Below are 20,685 nucleotides of genomic sequence, written 5' to 3'. Positions count from 1 at the left end.
GCTGACCCGAGGGGTGGGTTGTGATGCGGTAGGCACGTGGCACGGTGTACCGGGACGCCCGTTTGGTGCCTCGGGAACCCTGCACACATCGTTCGGGCCCGTAAGTGGAAACCTCGGCCGGACTCCCTTCGGATGGAACCTGAATAGGCGATAAACCTGGACTAGGGACTTGTGTGGTTAGTCAGGTCGTGGTCTACACCCACGTCAGCTTTCGCTTGAAGTCTGCCGAGCACACATGTCGTGTGCAGACGCTAAGTGGTGGAAACATGTGTGAAGAAGTACACCCCTGCTGGGTTATAAATGATCTATTCGAATAGCCGCGTCCGCGGTAAAGGACCTCTGGGTTGCCTATACAGTTCATAGACAAGTGAAAGTGGATACTCTAAAATGCACAAGATAAGCGTGAGTGCTATGGATGGCCTTCTCGTAGGGAGACGGGAGCGGATCCGTAGTGGTGTATTGATTTGGTGAATATGTGGACTCGTGTGCGCCACCCCAAAAGAGTTACTTGCAGACGTAGTTCTGGATAGCCACTGAGTCAAAACTGGCTTGCTGCATTTAAACTCTACCACCCCTTTGTTGATACTGATGCATATGTAGCTAGTTCTGATGTAAGTCTTGCTGGGTATATTTGTACTCACGTTTGCTTAATTTATGTTTTTGCAGAGGTACTTCAGTATCACTAGTAGTTCCGCGTGGGCTTCGACGTTTAGCTTGTTACCTCAGCTATGATCTTGTGCCCTCGGCAGGGTCTTGTAGATAGTCAGGCTTCTCAACCTTTTCATTTGTAGTTGTCTGTACTCAGACAAGTTAAGCTTCCGCTTGTGCTTGTTGCTTGTATGACTTGAATGATGGGTCATCAGACCCATGTTTGTAAAATCTGGCTCTTCGGAGCCTAATGAATAAATACTTTGAGTTATAGAGTTTTGTTGTGATGCCATGTTGTATTTGCACATATCGAGCATATTGTGTGTATAATTTAAAATGCTTGGTATGTGTGGGATCCGACAACCTAGTTGTTTATCCTTGGTAGACTCTTTTATCGGGAAATGTCTCCTAGTGCTTTCACTGAGCCATGGTAGCTTGCTACTGCTCCGGAACACTTAGGCTGGCCGGCATGTGTCCTTCTTCGTTCCTGTGTCTGTCCCTTCAGGGAAATGTCACGCGGTGTCTATCGGAGTCGTGTTAGCCTGCTACAGCCCGGATTACCCGGAGTCCTGTTAGCCCAGCTGCTACAGCTCGGATTCACTCGCTGATGACCGACACGTCCGTTGCTGGATCATGTATGTCTGTCCCTGTAAGTTAGTGCCACTTTGGGTTTACGACTAGTCATGTCGGCCCGGGTTCTCTGCCATATAGATGCTAGCGACACTATCATATACGTGAGCCAAAAGGCGCAAACGATCCCGGGCCAGGTAAGGTGGCACCCGTGGGAATACCGTGCGAGAGGCCGCAAAGTGATATGATGTGTTATATGCTAGATCGGTGTGACTTAGGATCGGGGTCTTGACAGTCAGCGAGGGAGCGGCGGCCAGCGGGGGGCAGCGAGAGGAGCAAGCGTGAGGCCGGTGAGGGGGCGGCGGGTGGATCGCTTGTCGGGATGGGATGCTGCGGCGGCGCAAGGAGGCGGCTCGCGGAGTCTTGCATAGTGATCAAGGCACTGTTGGCTGAACTGACTTTGTTGGGCGATGCTCGCAAGGTGCTCAAGCAAATGCCAGAGACCAAGAGTGTGAAGATGTTCAAGCTTTCACCATGGGTAGACGTGAGAGGTGGTGCCGGACCGGGCAGTGGATGACGTCCATGGCGATGCCAAGCTGAGAAGATGAGAGAAACAGGTGGAGGGGAGGGGGGTAGCATACAATTTACATGTGAGGCTACTTTTCTTATGTATTTTTTTTTAAGAAAAAGAAAACGCAAAGACTTGCTGAAAAAATCATTTCACAGTTTTAGACAATATTTCGCAATGCAATCGAGTCTGGTATTGAAGTTCTGCCAAGTATTCAGAATTAACTCTTCTGCTCGTATGACAATTCTTTAAAAGTACCAAATAATAGCTTTTAAGTTTTGTCATGGTATTTTGCTAGTCCATTATTTGGCTGTTGAGCATTAGTTATGCAGTTGCTTTTTCTCCGGTGTCCAATGGCAATTTCAATCACTGTAGAACAGCATATCAAGTTCATAGTTACTGTACACCATTCCAAAACAAAAGGTTGCTTCTGTGCTACTCTTAGATGTTTGAAATGTTTTTTTTTTCATTGGATCCCATGTGTTGTGCTCTATGTAATACAGTACATATCAGGGGAGAAGTCTATGTCCACTCGCGTGACCTTTGCAGCTTCTTGTGGCGAGCTATGGAGGTGTTCATGGCGACTTTCAAGAAAGACCGTAAAAGCGTCATCACTTAATCTGGCGAGGCTAGGCTCGCCCCTCTACTCAAGGGCACCTCTGTAAGTGTTAGCATGTCTACTACCAATCAATTAGCCACAATAGATCTACGCATTAATGGCTCAAATCAACAGATTTTTAAGGCGTTGGGTGAGTATGTAAACACTGGCAAAAATACGCCTAGTGATCAAGGTACTAGTGCGGTAAACTAATCCTTACTTAAACCAAAGTTTGCACATCGTGGTCAGCCCAAATTACTTCTCACAAGGTAAAAGTTTGTATTTCATACTTCTTTTGAACCCATATGGGGTTGATATTATTTTAACAATCCTTGGTCGATGAAGCCGGTAATCACTGTTATTATGACTTCATGTGGACCTTGCAAAAATGTTTGTATGAGCAACTGTAAAAGCTAATCAAGATAATAGGCCTAAATGGTGGAGCTTAATCAATAAGCATCTGCATTTATAATCTACGAACTTCCTAAGATCTATCTTGCTGGCCTCATCTTGCAAAAGCTTCCAAGCAGCATCCACATGTTTCTCCTCGGTCAGTGGTGCTCCAACGGCAAATCTCAAGACAAATTTTCCGGAAAGAACCTGTTGAAGAAAAAAGTACCACACAGGAAATCAGTGGATATTTATGCTTCATGAATACATATGGAGATCATTGAAGGATCTGCTAATAACCAACCGTATGTGATATGAAGATCTTTCCACTTGAGTTACAGGTATCCATTAGGCTGTAGTTAAGGTTACGGCCATTGTCATCCTCCGAAGTTGGGGGCAGAAGGCGGAAACACACAAGGGAAAAGTTCCTTGGAGTTACTACCTAAATTAGTGAAGTAAATAAGAACTCTATAAAATAGAGATTTCCAATGGAAGAAGAAAACATGATGTTCTTTTGAACTACAGGAACATAGAGTTCCATAGTATCCTTAAATAGATGTACTAACTGGTTTATTTTCTCTGTTACCTCAAATCTTGAATCAGATAATACAAGTTGTTCAAACCGTTTAGCCAACTGTATGTGCTTTCTGATATAGCTCTGCAGGTTTTCCACGCCATAAAGCCTCAATACCATCCATAGCTTGAGTGATCTAAAATAAAAGCTCCACTTGGTAAGAGAAATCAATTCAATTGTCATACAAGGAACTGCCGCATATAGTCTGAACAACAATGTGACGAGTCATACTGTCATAGTGACTGCACTTGGTAAGCTAGACGTTAACACATTGATATATGGTGTTGAGCAACATTAAATTGTAAGATTCTTTTTTTGTAATAGACATATGTGTATGAACTATATATTGATCCTCCAATTGCAGGCAAAGTAAATATAGTAGAAAGGCTACAATTTCTCTAATAGGAACAATGATATTGAATAATGGGCAGGCCCACCTAACACAAACTGCTCAGATCTCTTTTGATGGCACACTGTGAAGCCATCCAATACCACATGGGATACAAGCAAACTTTGGTTCCTTGGTGAATTTTTAAAATCATTTGACCACACGTTATTACCACTTGTGATTTATATAGCAATACCGAAGCTTATTGCTAACACTTAATGTTAGGTAAATATTAGTTCTACAAAGAAGAAACTAGATATAATTTATTGAAGTATTAATCTAATGTTGCATTCCTTGTCAAAATATTATGTACTAAACTGTATGCAAGAGATAAATAGTACACTTAACAAGGAATAAGGTTTATACAAATCCAGAGTATCTTAAGAATAAGGTTTCGATATATCCTTCCCTTCTCTATTTTTCTCTTGTGATAATTTTATTATTGTTCATGGTAGTGGATTAATCTACCTTTTGAAAAGTTCGAACTTGTCAAAAACCTTATGCTTCTATGAGATAACTCTTGTCCTGTTTATTATGCATCATGTAAGTTTGTGCATTTGGTAATATTGACATAATATTAATGTAATATGCGTAGAAAATACAAGTAAATAAATATTCCAGATGTGTAAAACATGGTACTCCAATTGGAACATCATCACATGGCTTACCTTAACCCATAACAAGGAACAGTCGAAGTTTGTGAGAAACCATTTGTGTGCATTCATATTGAATGAATCAGCTTCTTCTACCCCATCAAGGTGATGTCGGTACTCTGGGCATATGCAAGCACTTCCAGCATATGCAGCATCAATGTGGAACCACATGTCATGGGCCTAACAAAAATAATAAACATAAGCAATCGATCAATTTTTTATCAATATATTTAAATATATGTTTCTATAATTTGTCACAAGTAATATACAAAATAATATAGCTAATAACAATGGGAATGTGGAACCAACATTCCAAAAGCATTCTCCGTAAAAGATCCCACAGATTGATCGAAACTTATTTCTTGCTCTACCACAAATTTGCATTACTTAGGACTAAAATACGAAAAATAAACTAAATTTAGTAATATAAAAAGAATTCCTCTTCGAAATTCTGGTCCCATCTAAAAATTTCTGGGGACCGTTGTTAACGGATTAGTTATCCATCAAAACGCAGACTTGTTCCTCAAAAGTGGAGATAATAATTAGGTCTTCAACTAGCAGTAACAAAACAGTGTTCTATGCATAGCTGGTAGAAGTTCAACATTCTTTTAGAAAATATATAAATAGAAAACATTAAATACATAGATGGATTTCATTATACTAATATTGGTAATTTCCTAATTATCACAAGCAACGGGCTCAAACACCTGTGCTATCTTTCCTAATTTATGCAAGGGGTCCACGGCCGATGAAGATGTTGTGCCTACCTGAAACAAATAAATTCTTTAGAAGATAAACATGGAGAAAAAATATAGATTGTACTAATGAGTAGATAAAAAGCTAAGCACAACTATTAAAATAAGAGAATGCCATTTAAGTAATTACTTTCTGCAACATTTATCATGTTACTGTTTAAGTATATTTGGATTTCCCAAACTTCTCCATCAGTCTGGGCTTTTGGTTCTACTGGTTGGTGCGTTAAAATTAATTGGTTTGACCGCGTTCACCCAAAAAGAACCACAACAAAAGATGAGCAGGTGATCAGGGTCATCGAACAGGTAGTGGCCTAATATGGCAGTAGATTAGGGAAGCTCTATGGAGGATTCGGCAATGGCCAAGACCCTCATGCCCGCAAGTCAAGAGCATGATCTTGATCATCTACATCAGGATAATAATATTGCCCTCCTTCACTCAGATGTTTGCATATCCACTACAACGACATATATCGTGAAAATGGCCTAGTTGCAAATTCAGGGCTAATATGCTATAGAAGGCTGAGGCTCATGAGTGGCGGACGCGGGGGCCCGAGGACTTTGCCAACTTCTCCCCTATACTAGGTTTTGGGTCGAGTTGTATGGAGAGGTGTTGGTCCTCTTTAGGACTTGTACAAAAACTTCTTTTCTATCAATGGATCGAAACACAAGGCTTTTGCGTTTTCACGAAAAAAAAGTAGGCTTAGTTTGGGAGCTCAGCTCTATTGAAACTATGGTATTCCAAAACTGAAGTATTGGAGTGCCTGGCAAATGAATATTGCAATTTCATACAATACTTCAGTTTATAGAAAAAAAGTGGTCGGGAGTGAAGTTTTGAGTATGGCAAAAAAAACTGCAGTTTTGCACAATACTTCAGTTTATAAACCACAGAATTTATTGGATCCAAACGCTTTAAAGTATTTGATACTTCAATATTTTTAGAAACCGAAGTATTATCAGAATACTTCAAAAAAACTGAGCTCCCAAACGGACCCGTAATCAACAGTAATAGGGAAGGGGATGTTTCTATATCCAATGCAGAATGCAAGGATCGAATTCAATCTTATTTACAAGATACAGAGAAGACAACTATGTAATGACTGTACCATGACACTAGTACTAAGCATTTTTTATCTTTTAAATGGGATTGAATTAATCATGAAATTTGCATGGATGTAGAACATGCATTGTAGTAGAGCTAAAAATTATTGAGATTACTTCAAACTTATACGACATATTCTCACGGAATTTACAACTTCTGAGGGTCATTTTCACGTAATTTCTCCATGATCATAAATTGCCCCCATCCCCAACACAAATCCCCCGCACACACAGACTGTACCATGCGCTAGTACACAAGAATCAAGAACGGAATAATTCAAGACAACACACGACTGAAATTTTTTAATACATAAATGTAGCTCCCGTAATTTTGCACAAAGATAGTCGGAAGACAGACTAGTATCAAAATTGTGAACTTGCAGAAGATATTTTCTGAACTTTCAGTATACTGACTCAAAGTTATTTATTTAAAGTATAGTAAATCATGTCAAGACTTAAATGTTGAAATTCCCCCAAGTTTTCATTAACCTAAGAAGCTTGCATACAAAGAAATCACAGCTTATTGCTTACTGTTGCACAGATGAAGAATGGTATCAACCCAGATGACAAATCAACGGAAATGGCTTCACTAACTGCTTCAGGTGCAACAGCGTAACTATTACTGTAGTCAGCCTTCACAACTCTGAAGTTCTCTGGGAAAATTCATGCAATCTATAAAAAGAAGAATTATATCTTAGGAAAAACAGATAAAAAAGGTACAAGAACATAATTCACATTATCTAACTGCTTCATTGTCATTCCTTGAATAACATCAAATCCAAAGAACCGACAAAGTCTGGTAATTTATTCATATTTCATAACAAAAGATAACTAGAAATCATTCTAGTGAGACTTGAGTTGTATTACATATGCATACCTGGCATGCCTTTTGCAGAGCAGAATGTGTCTGATCAGATGCATAAACTACTAATTTTTCAAGGGATTTTTTCCCGTGCATTTCTAAGGTTCTATCTCGTGCAGCCAATAGTACAACAAGGACAGCTTCACTGGCACTACCCTGGATTACTCCTCCACCAACCGCTGTAAAGAGGGACGCAGTAGAGAAACTCAGTGACTTTAGCTAAGGACACTATGCACATTCTATATCAAAAGATAGCAGCTCTATGTACCATTCTACTATAGAAGAATCTATAAATTAGATGTCTCGGATCAAGGATAGTCCAAATCACAGTCTGTATCACATGATCATAGAACCCTATGAAACTATTCCGATTCCGATCGACATATAGGACAATAACAGCTTGGTAGCATATAACTCAAGTTCCATGGTTCGGACCATACGATCTCTGGAGCCATAATTGTTTTTAGGTCAGATCCTATTCATGATTATAAGATCCACGAACATGAAAATAATCCTACATAGGACCACCATTTTGGCAATATTGATAATCCTACATAGTTATGCGATTGCTAATTAATTGTACATTTTTTTGCGGGTAAATTAACGGTACATCTTGATAAGTATTACAACCGCTCAATAATGTAGATTGTCCTAGGGTGCATACCATCAGCTATTCAAAAGTATGGCTGTGTGAAAAAGCATATAACTGATTGTGGAAATAATGTCGCTGGATTTTTGTGTTTTTATAGCACAATATGATTGAAAATTATAGTTAGTATCTTGCATTGGAGCCTGCAAGAAAGTAAGAAATGACCACATTTTTATGGAGCAGCTGTAAAAAGTAGTTCGGTATTCTACGTAGTAATGTTAAACTAGACAAAACGATCAATATGTCAAGAAGGAAACAAGAAACGTTACCTTAATAAATAAAGAATGGAAATACACGATAAAAAAGTAATTGAATAGCCAAGTAAGTGATGTTCCACATAGTGTTTGTTAATCGTAACCTTATCATTTATATCATATCTAGAGATGCAAATTAATTAAAAGGCACTACATATAAAGAACAGAATTGCAAAAATATATGTTGTGATCAACAAATAGTTTGTGCATCAAACTAAAAAATATGGTTGCAGCCTTACCAGATGATAGAAACTGGCTTGGAAGCTTAAGCATTTTTGCAAACCAGTCTAAGACTATAACCTCTAACTCGGTTGCAGCAGGAGAGGTTATCCAACTGAAGCCAACGATGTTAAAGGCAGCACTAAGCATCTCCCCCAGGAATCCAGCAGTGCTACTATTTGAGGGATAGTAAGCAAAATAATTTGGACTTTGCCAGTGAGTTACTCCCGGTACTATCTTCTCTCGTATATCTTTTTTTTTAGAAAAGGAGGATGACCCCCGGCCTCTGCAACTGGGAGATGCATACGGCCACTTTATTGATTATTCTCGAGGACCGTACAAAGTATTACAACAATGTGTCTGAATCCACCATCTTGGCAACATATGCCGCTACTCCTATCCAATATGATGAGGGGGTGCTAGCTGGGCCACTACCCAAACCACTCACCTAAGCCTAACATCAAAAGCCGGAAGCCGAAACTCATTCGGAAGCCCCAGCCGAGCCACATACCGGGTCTGGGGCACAAAACGGTCAGACGCACTCGTGTGTCGTCGCCGCCATCTTCCACAGGTCCGTCTTCAGATCATATTGAGGCTTCTACCTTGTCTGGCCACTCTGCCATCGACGTCCCCATGACGCCAGACAGCTTCCTCCTCCTGCACGAGTCCATCTCCGCGCATCAGACGCCGAGTCTCCACAGCACCATGCCGCCGAGATCCGCCACCATCAATGTGAAAGATGAAGCACCGCTCCACCAAAGTCGCCGTCCTCTAGTCCCTCGAGCCCGTGTGCACCTCCAAGAATGACGCCCCCAGGGGGGAAAACGACACCAGAGAGCCGCCGTCATCCAATCTACTGATCTAGGGTTTCCCCCGGAGGTAGCAGAGAATGGCCTTGAACTTCTCCACGACGATGCCTTCAGGAAGGGAACGACGCAGACAGCGTCGCCATCGCCGGCCTGGGCAATAGCCAATAGCAGGTTTTCACCCAGATCTGATCGAAGACCTCCATCTCTCGTGCACGGGTCGCCACCATCCTTGCCGGGATCTGGAAGATCCCGCAAGCCAGATCTCCGCAGGGAGAAGCCCCCCCCCCCCCCACCGAGACCCACCGGCCGAGCAGGGGAGGCCGAGGCCGCGCTCACAGGAACCATGCCCGCGCCGCCGCCCCGGAGTCAGCCCCGCGTGCCAAGAGGCGAGAACCACCACCATGACGCCCGCCGCACCGCCGCCAGGAGCTCGTCGCCGACCACTCCGCAGCACGCCGTGCCGCCGCACCCGCCAACCAGTCCGGCGCCCAAGCCCGGCGGATCTGGCCCGCGCCTGACCACCCGCGCGAGGGGACGAAGGAAGCCCCGCCGCCGCCTGCGCAGACCGGGCTTCGCCCGGCCGTGCCCTCCAGCGGCGGCGAGGGGGAGTAGGGAGGGAGAGGGGGCCGAGCGGAGGAGATCGGGGCGCCCTCCCCGGCCGCCTCGCGGGTGGCGGTGCGGGAGGGATAGGGTTCGCCTTCTCTCGTATATCTGGACATCAGAAAAGTTTTATGAATAAAATTTAGGATTGGTTAAGCATAGTTTATGGATTGCAATTGATAAAACGTAAATTCCAATGTCACTTGAAAGTGCACTAGAAGGAAGATCACCATCAAAAAGGGCATCCAAACTTCCAAAGTGTCAGGTCGGTTTGGAGCTAAATCTGGAAGAAGTTCATTTAGATATCCTGGCTGCAACGAAAACACCCGATCAATGCACCAATCTTATTAGAGTGCTAAATATAGTACTTAACACAATCCATCTTCTGTAGACGAACGAGTAGTATGTTTGACTGTTTTCTTAGTTCTTTAATGGTAACATCACCATTTCACAACATGACGGATGCACAGTTTTGTATCCCTTAAAATAAAGAGAGAAGGAAAATGATGTTCCAAGTCCTTGTACATAGTGGCTATGATGAACAGATGCTTCTGAAAAGTGATATATCACCCCCAAAAAAAAAGTGATATATCAGGCGTATCAGATACGGGTCCTCCCCGCCACTGCAGCTTAACCATATTTTCTCAAGATATCCAGGAAGGGAATCATACCGTGACCAAATGTTACCGATCCTATGTTGAGCTGCTTCATATCAAATGTTACCGAAGAATTTAGTTTAGATTATATATGTATATAGGCGACCGAAGTACCAGAGAATTATTTATAGAATGGATTAAACTAGTGGCTGGGTCAATGGGCGAACAAGTCATATTAACAAGGAGATAATGTTGCAGAAGCAGCATCTGAGCAAACTCCCAGGTTAAAAAAACAAGTTTGAAAAAAATTGCAAGTTCGTATTGCAGGATTTGGAGAAGAGTCAAGAGTGACCGTGCCTGGACTTGACTGAGGACGGAAAATGTCTCGATGGATTTGTAGTAGTCGGCGATGAAATCCACCATCCGGTGCCCGCACTCCCGAAGCTGCTCCGCATCCATCGGCCGCATCGACCAGCCGCCGTCGTCTCCATTGCCGGTACCACTCCCGTCCCTTGGCAACAACAAACCAAGAAAAAGTTTAGCGCGGGGCATTAGAAAATATCGATCTGCGGGCATGAGGATCGATGAGATGTTCACATGATAGGGTTTGCAATCCTGGCAGGAGAGAGATTGCAAGCGAGAGAGATGAGGGAGGAGGCGATCAGCACATACGGTATATATCACGTGTACCGTGAGCCTTGGCTACCATGCAAGGAAGATATCTTACTACCTCGTATCATCAACCTATAAACAACCGAATAAATAGAAAAGATACTACCTCGTATCAACCTATCAATTCTCGTAATGTATGGTAATCAATCTCTTCTTAGGAAATGCATATGCAATCAATTCACGTCATAAGATCTCTTCCTTCCTTGCCTTATAAAAGGATCAATCTTGGTTTATTTCCTTCCTTTTTTGTCTAGATTTTTTTTTGCCCATAAAATCTCTTTATTTCTTTCCCGATTTCCTCTCATTTATCCCATGATCTTGTGCCCGCCAGCTAGGGTACCACATCCCGCTCACACCGTGTCGCGAGGCCACCATCCTCCTCGAGGAGAAGAGGCCAGAGCACCGTGAACAAGGAAGGTCATGGCGCTGCCAAGGAGAAGCGCCCCTTGATGAATGTAACATGAAGAATATTGTATGAGTTGCATGTAATTGTAACATAGAAATTATGTCCGACAGAGGAAAAGAGGGAGATTGTTATGGTAAAGAAGAGAAAATGGCCATTGTTGAACCTAGCATGTCCGCAAACATGCAGCATGTGGCGATGCACATTTTCTCTACCATGGGAATGAAAGTTGGTTACTTGTTTTCATAAGTTTCTTGTTTTTCCACTTGTCATCCAACGCCACTTTCCATTGCTTTCATCATTAAAAAAATATTTAGTCTATCAGTGTGTTATGTATTTGAATGTTGTGTCCAGTACAAGGGTTAGTTTGTTGATAATTGAAAAGGCTGGTTTGGTGATTAATATAAAGAAAAGAACAAGATGAGTCCATGCTTGTGCATAACCAATAATATTCATTGTGGCCATATATGTGACTTAGGAAGAATATTATTATGGACAATATCTGTGTGAGTACAACCGATGATGGCGATTTCATTTGTGGTGAGCCAAAAGTTTTTTTTTTTGAAAGACCCGGCAAATCACCGGCTTCATTGATTTAGCAGAAAGCAGTGGAAACATGTAGATCAAGTGATCAAGTGGATGAAATTAGAAAAGTACAGCTATCTCCCCTCTGATTAGGCTAATTTTCACTAATTGTGTCCCCGAAGGGAGGCTCTATGAATTTGGCTCCGGCCAATCTCCATTGCTCGATATTGGTCCTAATCGCCGCGATGACATCTTCCACCCGAGGTGTTTTTGCCCGGAAAACGCAGTGGTTTCTTGCCCTCCATAATTCCCAGGCGATCATGATGATCAGAGTTTTGATTCCACGCCTGTTTGCGGTAGCAGTCTTGTTGATGAGGAGTTGGCAAGTCTGAGCCTAGCTGAGCGGAGACCTCGTGTCTGGTGCGAGCGAAGAGCAGCCCGACCATCTGGCACATTTCCCCCAAACCTGTTGCGAGAAGCTGCAGCCCCAAATCAGATGGGTAGATGTTTCCAAATTTCTGGTGCACAGAGGGCAGAAATAGCCATTGGGCCAGCCTCTTCTCTGCAATCTGTCATTGCACCACAGGCGGTCTCTATGTACCTTCGCGAGTGAGCTTCCAAGTGATTTCATCTTCTTGGTCAGGAGCCATGGTAATGCGTGCGACGTCAATGAGCTGCCACATCTGTAGAAACTGAGGTGCTATTGCGGCAGTATCTCCATGTTGCAAATCTGAAATCCACTGATCATTGGCTAGAGCCACCCGAACCGACCTGTTTTTGCGCCTCGCGTGACTGAACAGAGCAGGGAAGGCTGTGGACAGTGGGTCGTCACCGATCCAGCTATCTTTCCAGAAGTTGGTCTTGTTTCCATTGCCAACATGGATTGATGTCGCTTTGCCGAACAGAGCCCTTAATCTGAAATCCACTGATCATTGGCTAGAGCCACCCGAACCGACCTGTTTTTGCGCCTCGCATGACTGAACAGAGCAGGGAAGGCTGTGGACAGTGGCTCGTCACCGATCCAGCTATCTTTCCAGAAGTTGGTCTTGTTTCCATTGCCAACATGGATTGATGTCGCTTTGCCGAACATAGCCCTTTCATGATCGTCAGGAGTAGGGGTCACGGCAACCCAAGGCTTATCCGGCCGCGCCCATGCGAGCCACTGCCATCGCAATCTCAGCGCACGGTTGAATTTGTGCAGGTCCAGTAAACCAAGGCCTCCACAGTCTAGAGGGGAGCAAACCTTTTCCCAGGAGACCTTGCACTTTCCACCAGAGAGCTCATCGTCTTGTGCCCATAGGAAGCGTTTTCGCGATTTGTCCATTTCCTTCAGGATATTCTTTGGTATCTTCAGTGCAGTCATCGCAAAAGTTGGTAGGGCAGAGAGGACGCATCTGACGAGGACTCTTCTCCCAGCTATATTAAGGAGCTTGCCCTTCCAGCCGGCCAGCCGTGCTTTCAATCTATCGATCAGGAATTGGAAATGCGCCATTCTGAGGCGAGTTGGCGAGATTGGGAGCCCCAGGTAAGTTATCGGGAAACTGACAATCTGTCCACCAAAACCCTGTAGCAAATCCGGCACATTCAGATCTTCACAGCAGATTGCAACAACTGATGATTTTCTTTGATTCAGTTTCAGTCCGGTGGCTTGTCCAAAACTGTCCAACAGATCAAGCAACTTGCCCACCTCCTGAGCAGATGGATTTGCGAAGATAACTGCGTCATCGGCGTATAAGCTAACCCGCAAGCTTGGACCGCGGCCCGGCAGAGGCGCCAGGACCCCAAGATCGGACGCAGCAGCAAGCAGATGGTGGAGCGGGTCAATTGCGATGATGAAGAGCAGAGGGGAGAGGGGGTCGCCCTGTCTTAATCCTTGCATGTGCCAGAAGTGATCGCCCGGCTCCCCGTTTAGCAGCACCGAAGAAGAGGCCGACGATAGCATTAGCGCAATCCAATCACGCCATCTCGGGGGAAAACCCAGCTTTTGCATAAGCTCCAGGAGATAAGCCCAGGAGATAGAATCGAAAGCTTTTGCAATATCCAGCTTGAACAGAAGGGCCCTTTTTTCTGCCGATGGAGCGCCCTGACATAGCCCTGCACGTATTGGTAGCTTTCATGCAAGCATTTTCCCTTCTGGAACGCCATTTGTGCAGGGGAAATCAGGTCTTGTAGTCGAGACGCCAGCCTCATGGACAGCACTTTTGCAATCAGCTTAGCAATGGAATGAATGAGGCTGATCGGTCGGAAGTGGCCCATCTCTGTTGCTCCATCCTTCTTTGGTAGCAAGGCAATGAAGGCAGTGTTCAGATCAGCAAAGTTGTCACCCGCTAGGTTGTAGAACTTTTGGAAAACCGCCATGATATCTTGTTTGATAATGTGCCAACATGATCTGAAGAACTTGCCGGTGTAACCATCCGGCCCGAGAGCTTTTTCAGTCGGAGATGCCTTGATGGCAGCCCAGATTTCTTGCTCAGAGAAAGGTAGATCAATGCCTTGCAGGTCGACGGCTGGTAGCTGAAGCAGGTCCCAGTTAAGCGTGCAGCTCCGTTGCAGGGATTCGCCAAGGCCGCGGGCGAAGTGATCGAAGGCCAGCTGAGCTTTCTCTCGCGGCTCCGTGACAATGGCGTCGCCCTTTTTGATGGAGTGGATGTAATTTTTTCTACGACGCGAGAGGAGGCGGGCATGGAAGAACTTTGAGTTGGCATCTCCTGCGCGGAGCCAAGAAATCCTGGAGGCCTGCTTCTTGCGAGCCCTTTCAATTGCTGCCAGCCCGAGAACCTTCAGTTTAAGCTGCTTCCTCAGGTGAAGCTCATCAGTTGACAGCGGTCTGGCCTCCTGCGCCACGTCGAGCCTCATGATAACCTCGTTTGCAATGTGGAATTGAAGTTTTGCACCCCCAAACAAGCTTTTGCTCCAAACCTTTAGATCCACCGCTACTCATTCCATCTTCTTCATCCTGACGAACGGGCAGTCGTGGCGGACAGGCCTCTCCCATGCGTGCTGCACTGTCTCCTGGAAGTGAGGGAAAACTGTCCAAAAGTTCTCAAATCTGAACCTTGCCTTGGTGACAGGCCTAACTCCATTAGCCAGCACCAGAGAGCAATGATCAGAGAACGAAGTGGAAGCCGCCATGAGGACGAAACTTGGGTGCATATCCTCCCATGCCAGGTTACAGAAAACTTTGTCGATACTGCAAAGAGTTGGGTCCTCCCTCTCACTGCTCCACGTAAATCTCCTGTTTTTGCATTTGAACTCTTTCACCCCGTCGAGGTCAATTGCTCTGCGGAAACGGCCCATCATCCTTCTGTTGATGTTGAAGTTGTTTTTGTCTCTAGCTTGGTATATCATGTTGAAATCGCCATTCAGCATCCATGGCTCTGTTGCAGGCGGCGCAACCGCAGCCAGTTCCGACAGAAAGTTGGCTTTCTGTTGGTCGTCCGTCGGGCCGTAGACCGTAGTCATCCAAAACGAGCAGCCTGTACTAATGATCTTCACCCTTGCCGTGATGGAGAAACTAGCGATGATCTGATCCGTGATCTCGACTGTCTGCTTGTCCCAGAAAATTGCCGCGCCCCCTCTCGTGCCCATTGCCGGAAGCACGACGCAGCTCTGCAGAAGATTTCCCCCAACGTCGCGAGCCATGTCAGGAGTCCATGTCTCCAATTTAGTTTCTTGAAGGTTTAGGATTGAAATCTTATTTGCCTGCGCCACCTCTCTAACTGCAGATCGTCTAGCCGGTGCGTTCAGGCCCCTAACGTTCCACGACATGATCCTGTAATTTGTGTCAAACATGGAGACAGTGGTGTTCGCTTCGTCGACTAACATATAAAACAGAGGGGTTACAACACACATTACATCTATCCAGGGGGCACCGCCGGCCTCCAATAGACCCAAAATCCCGGTGATGACTACAAACTGATCCTGCTAACCGAAGACTACACATGAAGACTAATCCTAACTCGAACTGGTTTAAGACCAGTCGTCGACGAAGACTAGTAGCTAAAACTAAAATGATCAAACTACATCCTCAGCGTCCGCGCCGGCCATCCCGGCCGCGATTTCCAGGGCCTTACTGTCCAGGCCGGTGAGCTTAGCGATCGCCTTGATGTCGCTACGGGACAGAGGCTCCTCGAAGCGCTTGAGCAGAGCCGCCGCCGCCGCCGGAGTCATCCGATCCTTTGGGCCGAGGCCACCGAGCTCCTGGACGAGGCGCAGCGCCGCGCGCTGAGCCACCGGCACAGTGCAGCCGGACGCGGCCTGACGCGCGCTCCGGCGAGAAGGAGCAGAAGTGGCCCGCACTTTCGGAGGGGCTGAAGAGCGTGGCCGGACGGGCGGAGCGGGCGGGGCGTCGAGGATGGTCGTCGGAGAGGGGCTGAACAGACGCGGCGAACCGCCCGCCTGACTGGTGCTCCCTTACCCAGCATCGATGTGGAGGCAGTCAACCTTCTGGGTTATGGCGGCGACTTGAAAACCCACAGCAGCAGGAGCCGGGGTGGAGATGCAAGGGCTGCTGAGAGGGGCATCGAGGTCGGCGATGCATGGCAGAATGTCGTCCTCCGGGAAGCCGTCCACGGCCCCACGGCGCGTCGAAGCGTGGGGCGGCGAGCGGCCGCCATCTTCAAAGGCCAGCGGGGAAGTAAGCGCGTCGCGCATGGCGTTCTTGATCTCCAGCTGCATGACGTCTGTACGAGGCGGAGGGGAGAGGGTGCGCCCGCCAGGGAAGGAGAAAAACTGGGCCACCGGGTCAGGCTCGGAGGCGCTCTGGCGTGCGGGCTCGCGCGGTCGGAGTGGGAGCGGGGGAGTGGCCCTGAGAACAGAGCCCTCCTTTGCCTTCTTGTGCTTGACTTTGTCCTTGGTTTGGTCTTCATGGCGACGATCAGAGGGAGCCTTGTTGCGTGGCCGGGGAGCGGCCTCGACGACGTCAGTGGCCTTGCCCTTGGCGTGGCAAGAGTTGCCCAGAAACGCGTCCTTCCAGGTGCGCCGCAGCCCACCTTGCTCGTCGTCGCGGTCTTGGTCGCGGCGATCGTCGACCCGAGGCCCGCCCCTGCATCCGGAAGCCGGCGCCCTCGGAGCCGCCCTCCTCCCCGGGGCCTGGCCGTCCTCGACGCCAGCAGCCCAGGAGCCAGGCTCGGTCCGTGGAAAGGGGCGGTCGTCGTCATCGTCGGAGGAGGAAGGAATCCCGCTCTGTCCCGAGTGCGAGGAGCGCGGCGAGAGCGGGGTCCAGTCCTCCATCCGATCCACGTGGATGAGCATGTCGTAGCGGCGGACGCCCGGCGGAGGAGGGATGCGACGATCAGGAGGGGAGTAGCCGATGATCTCGTCGACGCGGCCCGCTCCCCTCTTGAGCACCCAGAGCGCCCGCGTGGTGGGGATGTGCGCGACGTTCCATGTCCAGAGCCAGCAGGCGAAGGTCTTGGTGTGGCCTCGCTCCAGGGTCCGGCTGTCAAGGCGGTCGATGCGGCCGAAGTCGCCGAACGCCTCGTCCGCCCCCTCCAAGGACCAGAACTGCATCGGGAGGCCTTCAACGACGATACGGACGTGCAGCGGCAAGCTCATGATAGCTGCGTGGTCGTCTTCGTGCCAAGCACGGATGAAGAACTTGAAGACGTCCACCTTGATGGAGCCCCTCCGCACGGCGTCATCGCGGTGCGCCGGCAGGTCGAAGTGGACCAGGAACGCCTCAGGTTGGTGGGAGGTGACGCGGAGCTGGAAAGGTGGGTGTAGTTGGAGAAGAGACAACATGCATTTTGACGTGTGGTACTGGGAGTTAAGCTTACACATGAATCAAGGGTCATGGTGTATATATGCCGTTTAAGCTATATCTACTTTCCCGTGGCTACGCAAGGGCAGTTACCTAGTAAATAGAAAAGATACGGTTCATAAACAACCGAATAAATAGGAAAGACACTGTATCGCAGGCGGAAGCCACACGCGACCCACGAAAACAATGGCCCGCAAGGGGACTGACAGCCACTGCCCCGAGCTGAACAGTAGGGAGCTCCTAGATGCCGCCTTCAGCGGCGCGTGTCCGAGATGCCGCCTGAAGGAAGACCCGATTGGGCCTGGCCCAATAACATCCCTTCGCTCGCTGGCTCTTCCGTTCATTCGCTCGCTTGCTTCTATGCTCCTACCAGCTTCTATATTCCTTTTCAAATCTGAACGACCTTTACAATTTGAACAATTTTAAAAACTCTGGAAATATTTTTCTTTATCTTTATAAATGGCATCCCTAAAATCAAAAGGTTCGAACTTCAAAGGAAAAAGATCACACATATTATTATTAGAAACAAACCAACAAACTACGGATTATGTGGTTGCAGTTGCAGGAAAATTTCCTTTTTTATGTACATAAACAATAAACAAAAATGCAGGAAAATATCATATGAAGTCATCGATCTGGATCCTTTTTTAAATACAACAGCGGATACATGTAAGAAGAATTAAACCTGAAAACCAGAGTACTGCACACAAGCAACTTGAAAATCTAGCTTACTTTTTGCATGGCTAACAACTTGAAAATCTTGCTACAGATGTAGCAAGAAAAGATATCTATTAGACATGATTTTAAGCTTGCCCCAAGTTGCTTCATCTAATATTTACTTATTATAAATCTTGAACATACAACGTCAGAACATAGCCTGTCGACCAACACTTACTTACTGAACTTAAGCAAATTAGTAAGCTTGCACGTGAAAATTCACGTATAAATAGAAAAATAGTTCAATCATAAAAGGCAAAAAAAAAGTACAAATGAATTTCTACTTGAAGTTTTAAAAATTATACTTATGAAATTCTACGTTGTAATGTACCTAAGCATTTATGTACAAAGTCACAGAATTTAACTTCAAAAAGTCCAAAACAATTGTTCTTGGTGCACTCTCGTGAATGAATATTTGTACGTCTGCAGTATTCAATAAATTAAAATGGCATAAGATTATTTGTTTCCACGGTACACCTGGAAAGATTCATCTTAGTAGTATCATCCTAAAACTAATTTGTGTACCATCATGTTTGTTATTAAAGGCAAGTTAAGAAGAGGTTATAATATACTATGCAAGCAGGTTGCCTATAGAACTAAATATCATTACAAAAATACACTGGCCTAGCTTCCTTGTAAAGATTTAGGGTACCGAAGGCTTCATGAAAGTGATGCAAAGCAAAGAGACGAAAATTCACTTCAGTTAACCTGCTTATATTAAGTTTCTCGAAGGACATTTGAGATGCTCCTAGGAGACGTTGTGTGATGGCTTTACTACTGTCTGAATTTTTCTAGGTTTTATATCCTTGCATGATGTGAGAAAGCTTCCCAATATCCTGAACTTTAGTATATACTCAAAAGTGAAACAATTTTATCTTACTATTTCTACATGCAGGTGAGTACAATTCACAACAACAGAAAAATATATGGGCTTAAAATAGACTATAACCACAATCAGACAAACAAAAAACAATGGGGATTTTTTTTCTTAATTACCTTACCTCAACAACCAATTTCTATTCCTTTGTTCCAAGTGCCAAAGAGAAGCTACAGAGCGAATCAGAGTACTGCTATAGTAATTTTATCCAGATTTTAAACCATGGAAGTATAATTTAAACGGACCTGAATTGCACAAGGAGGTGAATATTTGCATATTTAAACTGGTAATTGAAGCCAGGAAGCATCGGCAAAATTACCGGCAGTCAAAAGAGGAGGGGGAGAGGACCGAGGTGGCCGTCATGGTCGTGGGGGACGGCCGCTGGCTCGACTTTGTCCAAGTGGTGGCAATCTGGAGTCTGAAGAGACTAAACATTCAGCATTCGAGAAGCTGCAACCTGAGAATATCGCAGGCACTCGCACTTGTCAACTTGAGTTAATTCTGAATTCTGGTTATACACAAACCACTATGACACAACAGGACATAACAATTATATTTTCTAATAGGGCTGCGTCAAACGAAAACGAAGTACCGATAAGGGATTCCAAGTGTCCCCAAATGTTCTGTACCAGCCAGTATGTAGCTATCCCTTTGCTGAATCCCAAACAGTTTAGACCACTGACTGCCAGTGAAGAACAGAAACAACACGAAAAATAGCACCATCAGATCAGAATCAATGTACATCTACAGACCAGAAAAATGCATAACAAGTTGTATGCGCACCTTGTGCTGCTCTCCGGATGGACCAGACTTGTTTTTCTGGCCGACGATGTAGCACAGCAAGCGACACCAATCTGAGCGCCAGAGAAGCACCAAGAACAATGAGGACGGCGTAGATCCTCCCGCTGACAGGATTGTACGTCTCCAGGACGCTCTGCTGCTCGCCCCTGGAGCGAGAGCCACTCCGCCCTGCTCCGTCTGCCCCTTGAGCGAATAAACAGCCGCACGAACGTGTTGATCCATGGTAATCGAATTCTTGGCGTAGACAAAGAGGAGGAAGGGCCGGGTGGAAGCAGCAGCAGACCGGCGGCACCCGCCCCCTAGCGGTGGCGGGGCGCAGCGGCGGCACCCGCTGGGGAGCGGTGGCGGGGAGGGAGAGGAGGGCCAGCGGGGCGCAGCGGCGGAACCCGCTCCCAGCGGTGGCGGGGCGCGGGGCGGGAGGAGGAGGCGTGGATGGATAACTCGCGCTGGAAGTGGATCCTCTACCATTAAGCTACAGTACAATCTAGTGCAAAACAAAGAAGGAAAGTTAGAATCATTTTAGCGAATAATGTATTTATCTACTGTAGCAGGTCATGTACGTGGTTACTGTTTATGTAAATTGATTTTATTGCATCATAATTTTGTTTGTATGTAATTTTTGTAAATGTATACAGTAGATTTGTAATTTGCAAATTAATTCAATTTATTTTAGGCTTAATCATATGAATGTGAAGAAG

General features: G+C 45.9%; 1 protein-coding gene and 1 pseudogene across 1 annotated transcript; both read right to left on the bottom strand.

The window, feature by feature from the left end:
* Positions 1–2,674: 2,674 nt before the first annotated feature.
* On the bottom strand, positions 2,675–20,467 carry LOC109738081 (tryptophan decarboxylase 2-like; annotated as a pseudogene).
* On the bottom strand, positions 16,158–19,499 carry LOC120976917 (uncharacterized). The gene has a single exon (XM_045235092.1). It carries the CDS (start codon positions 17,610–17,612, stop codon positions 16,245–16,247), a length of 1,368 nt encoding a protein of 455 aa, XP_045091027.1. The 5' UTR covers positions 17,613–19,499; the 3' UTR covers positions 16,158–16,244.
* Positions 20,468–20,685: the final 218 nt, after the last annotated feature.

The sequence above is a fragment of the Aegilops tauschii genome, chromosome 3 (assembly GCF_002575655.3).
Source record: "Aegilops tauschii subsp. strangulata cultivar AL8/78 chromosome 3, Aet v6.0, whole genome shotgun sequence".
In the NCBI taxonomy this organism is placed as follows: domain Eukaryota; kingdom Viridiplantae; phylum Streptophyta; class Magnoliopsida; order Poales; family Poaceae; genus Aegilops; species Aegilops tauschii.
This window is presented reverse-complemented; position numbering and strand designations above follow the sequence as displayed.

Coding starts and splice junctions, on each gene's coding strand:
- LOC120976917 (XM_045235092.1), bottom strand. CDS start 17,612: ATGTGTAAGCTTAACTCCCAGTACCACACGTCAAAATGCATGTTGTCT.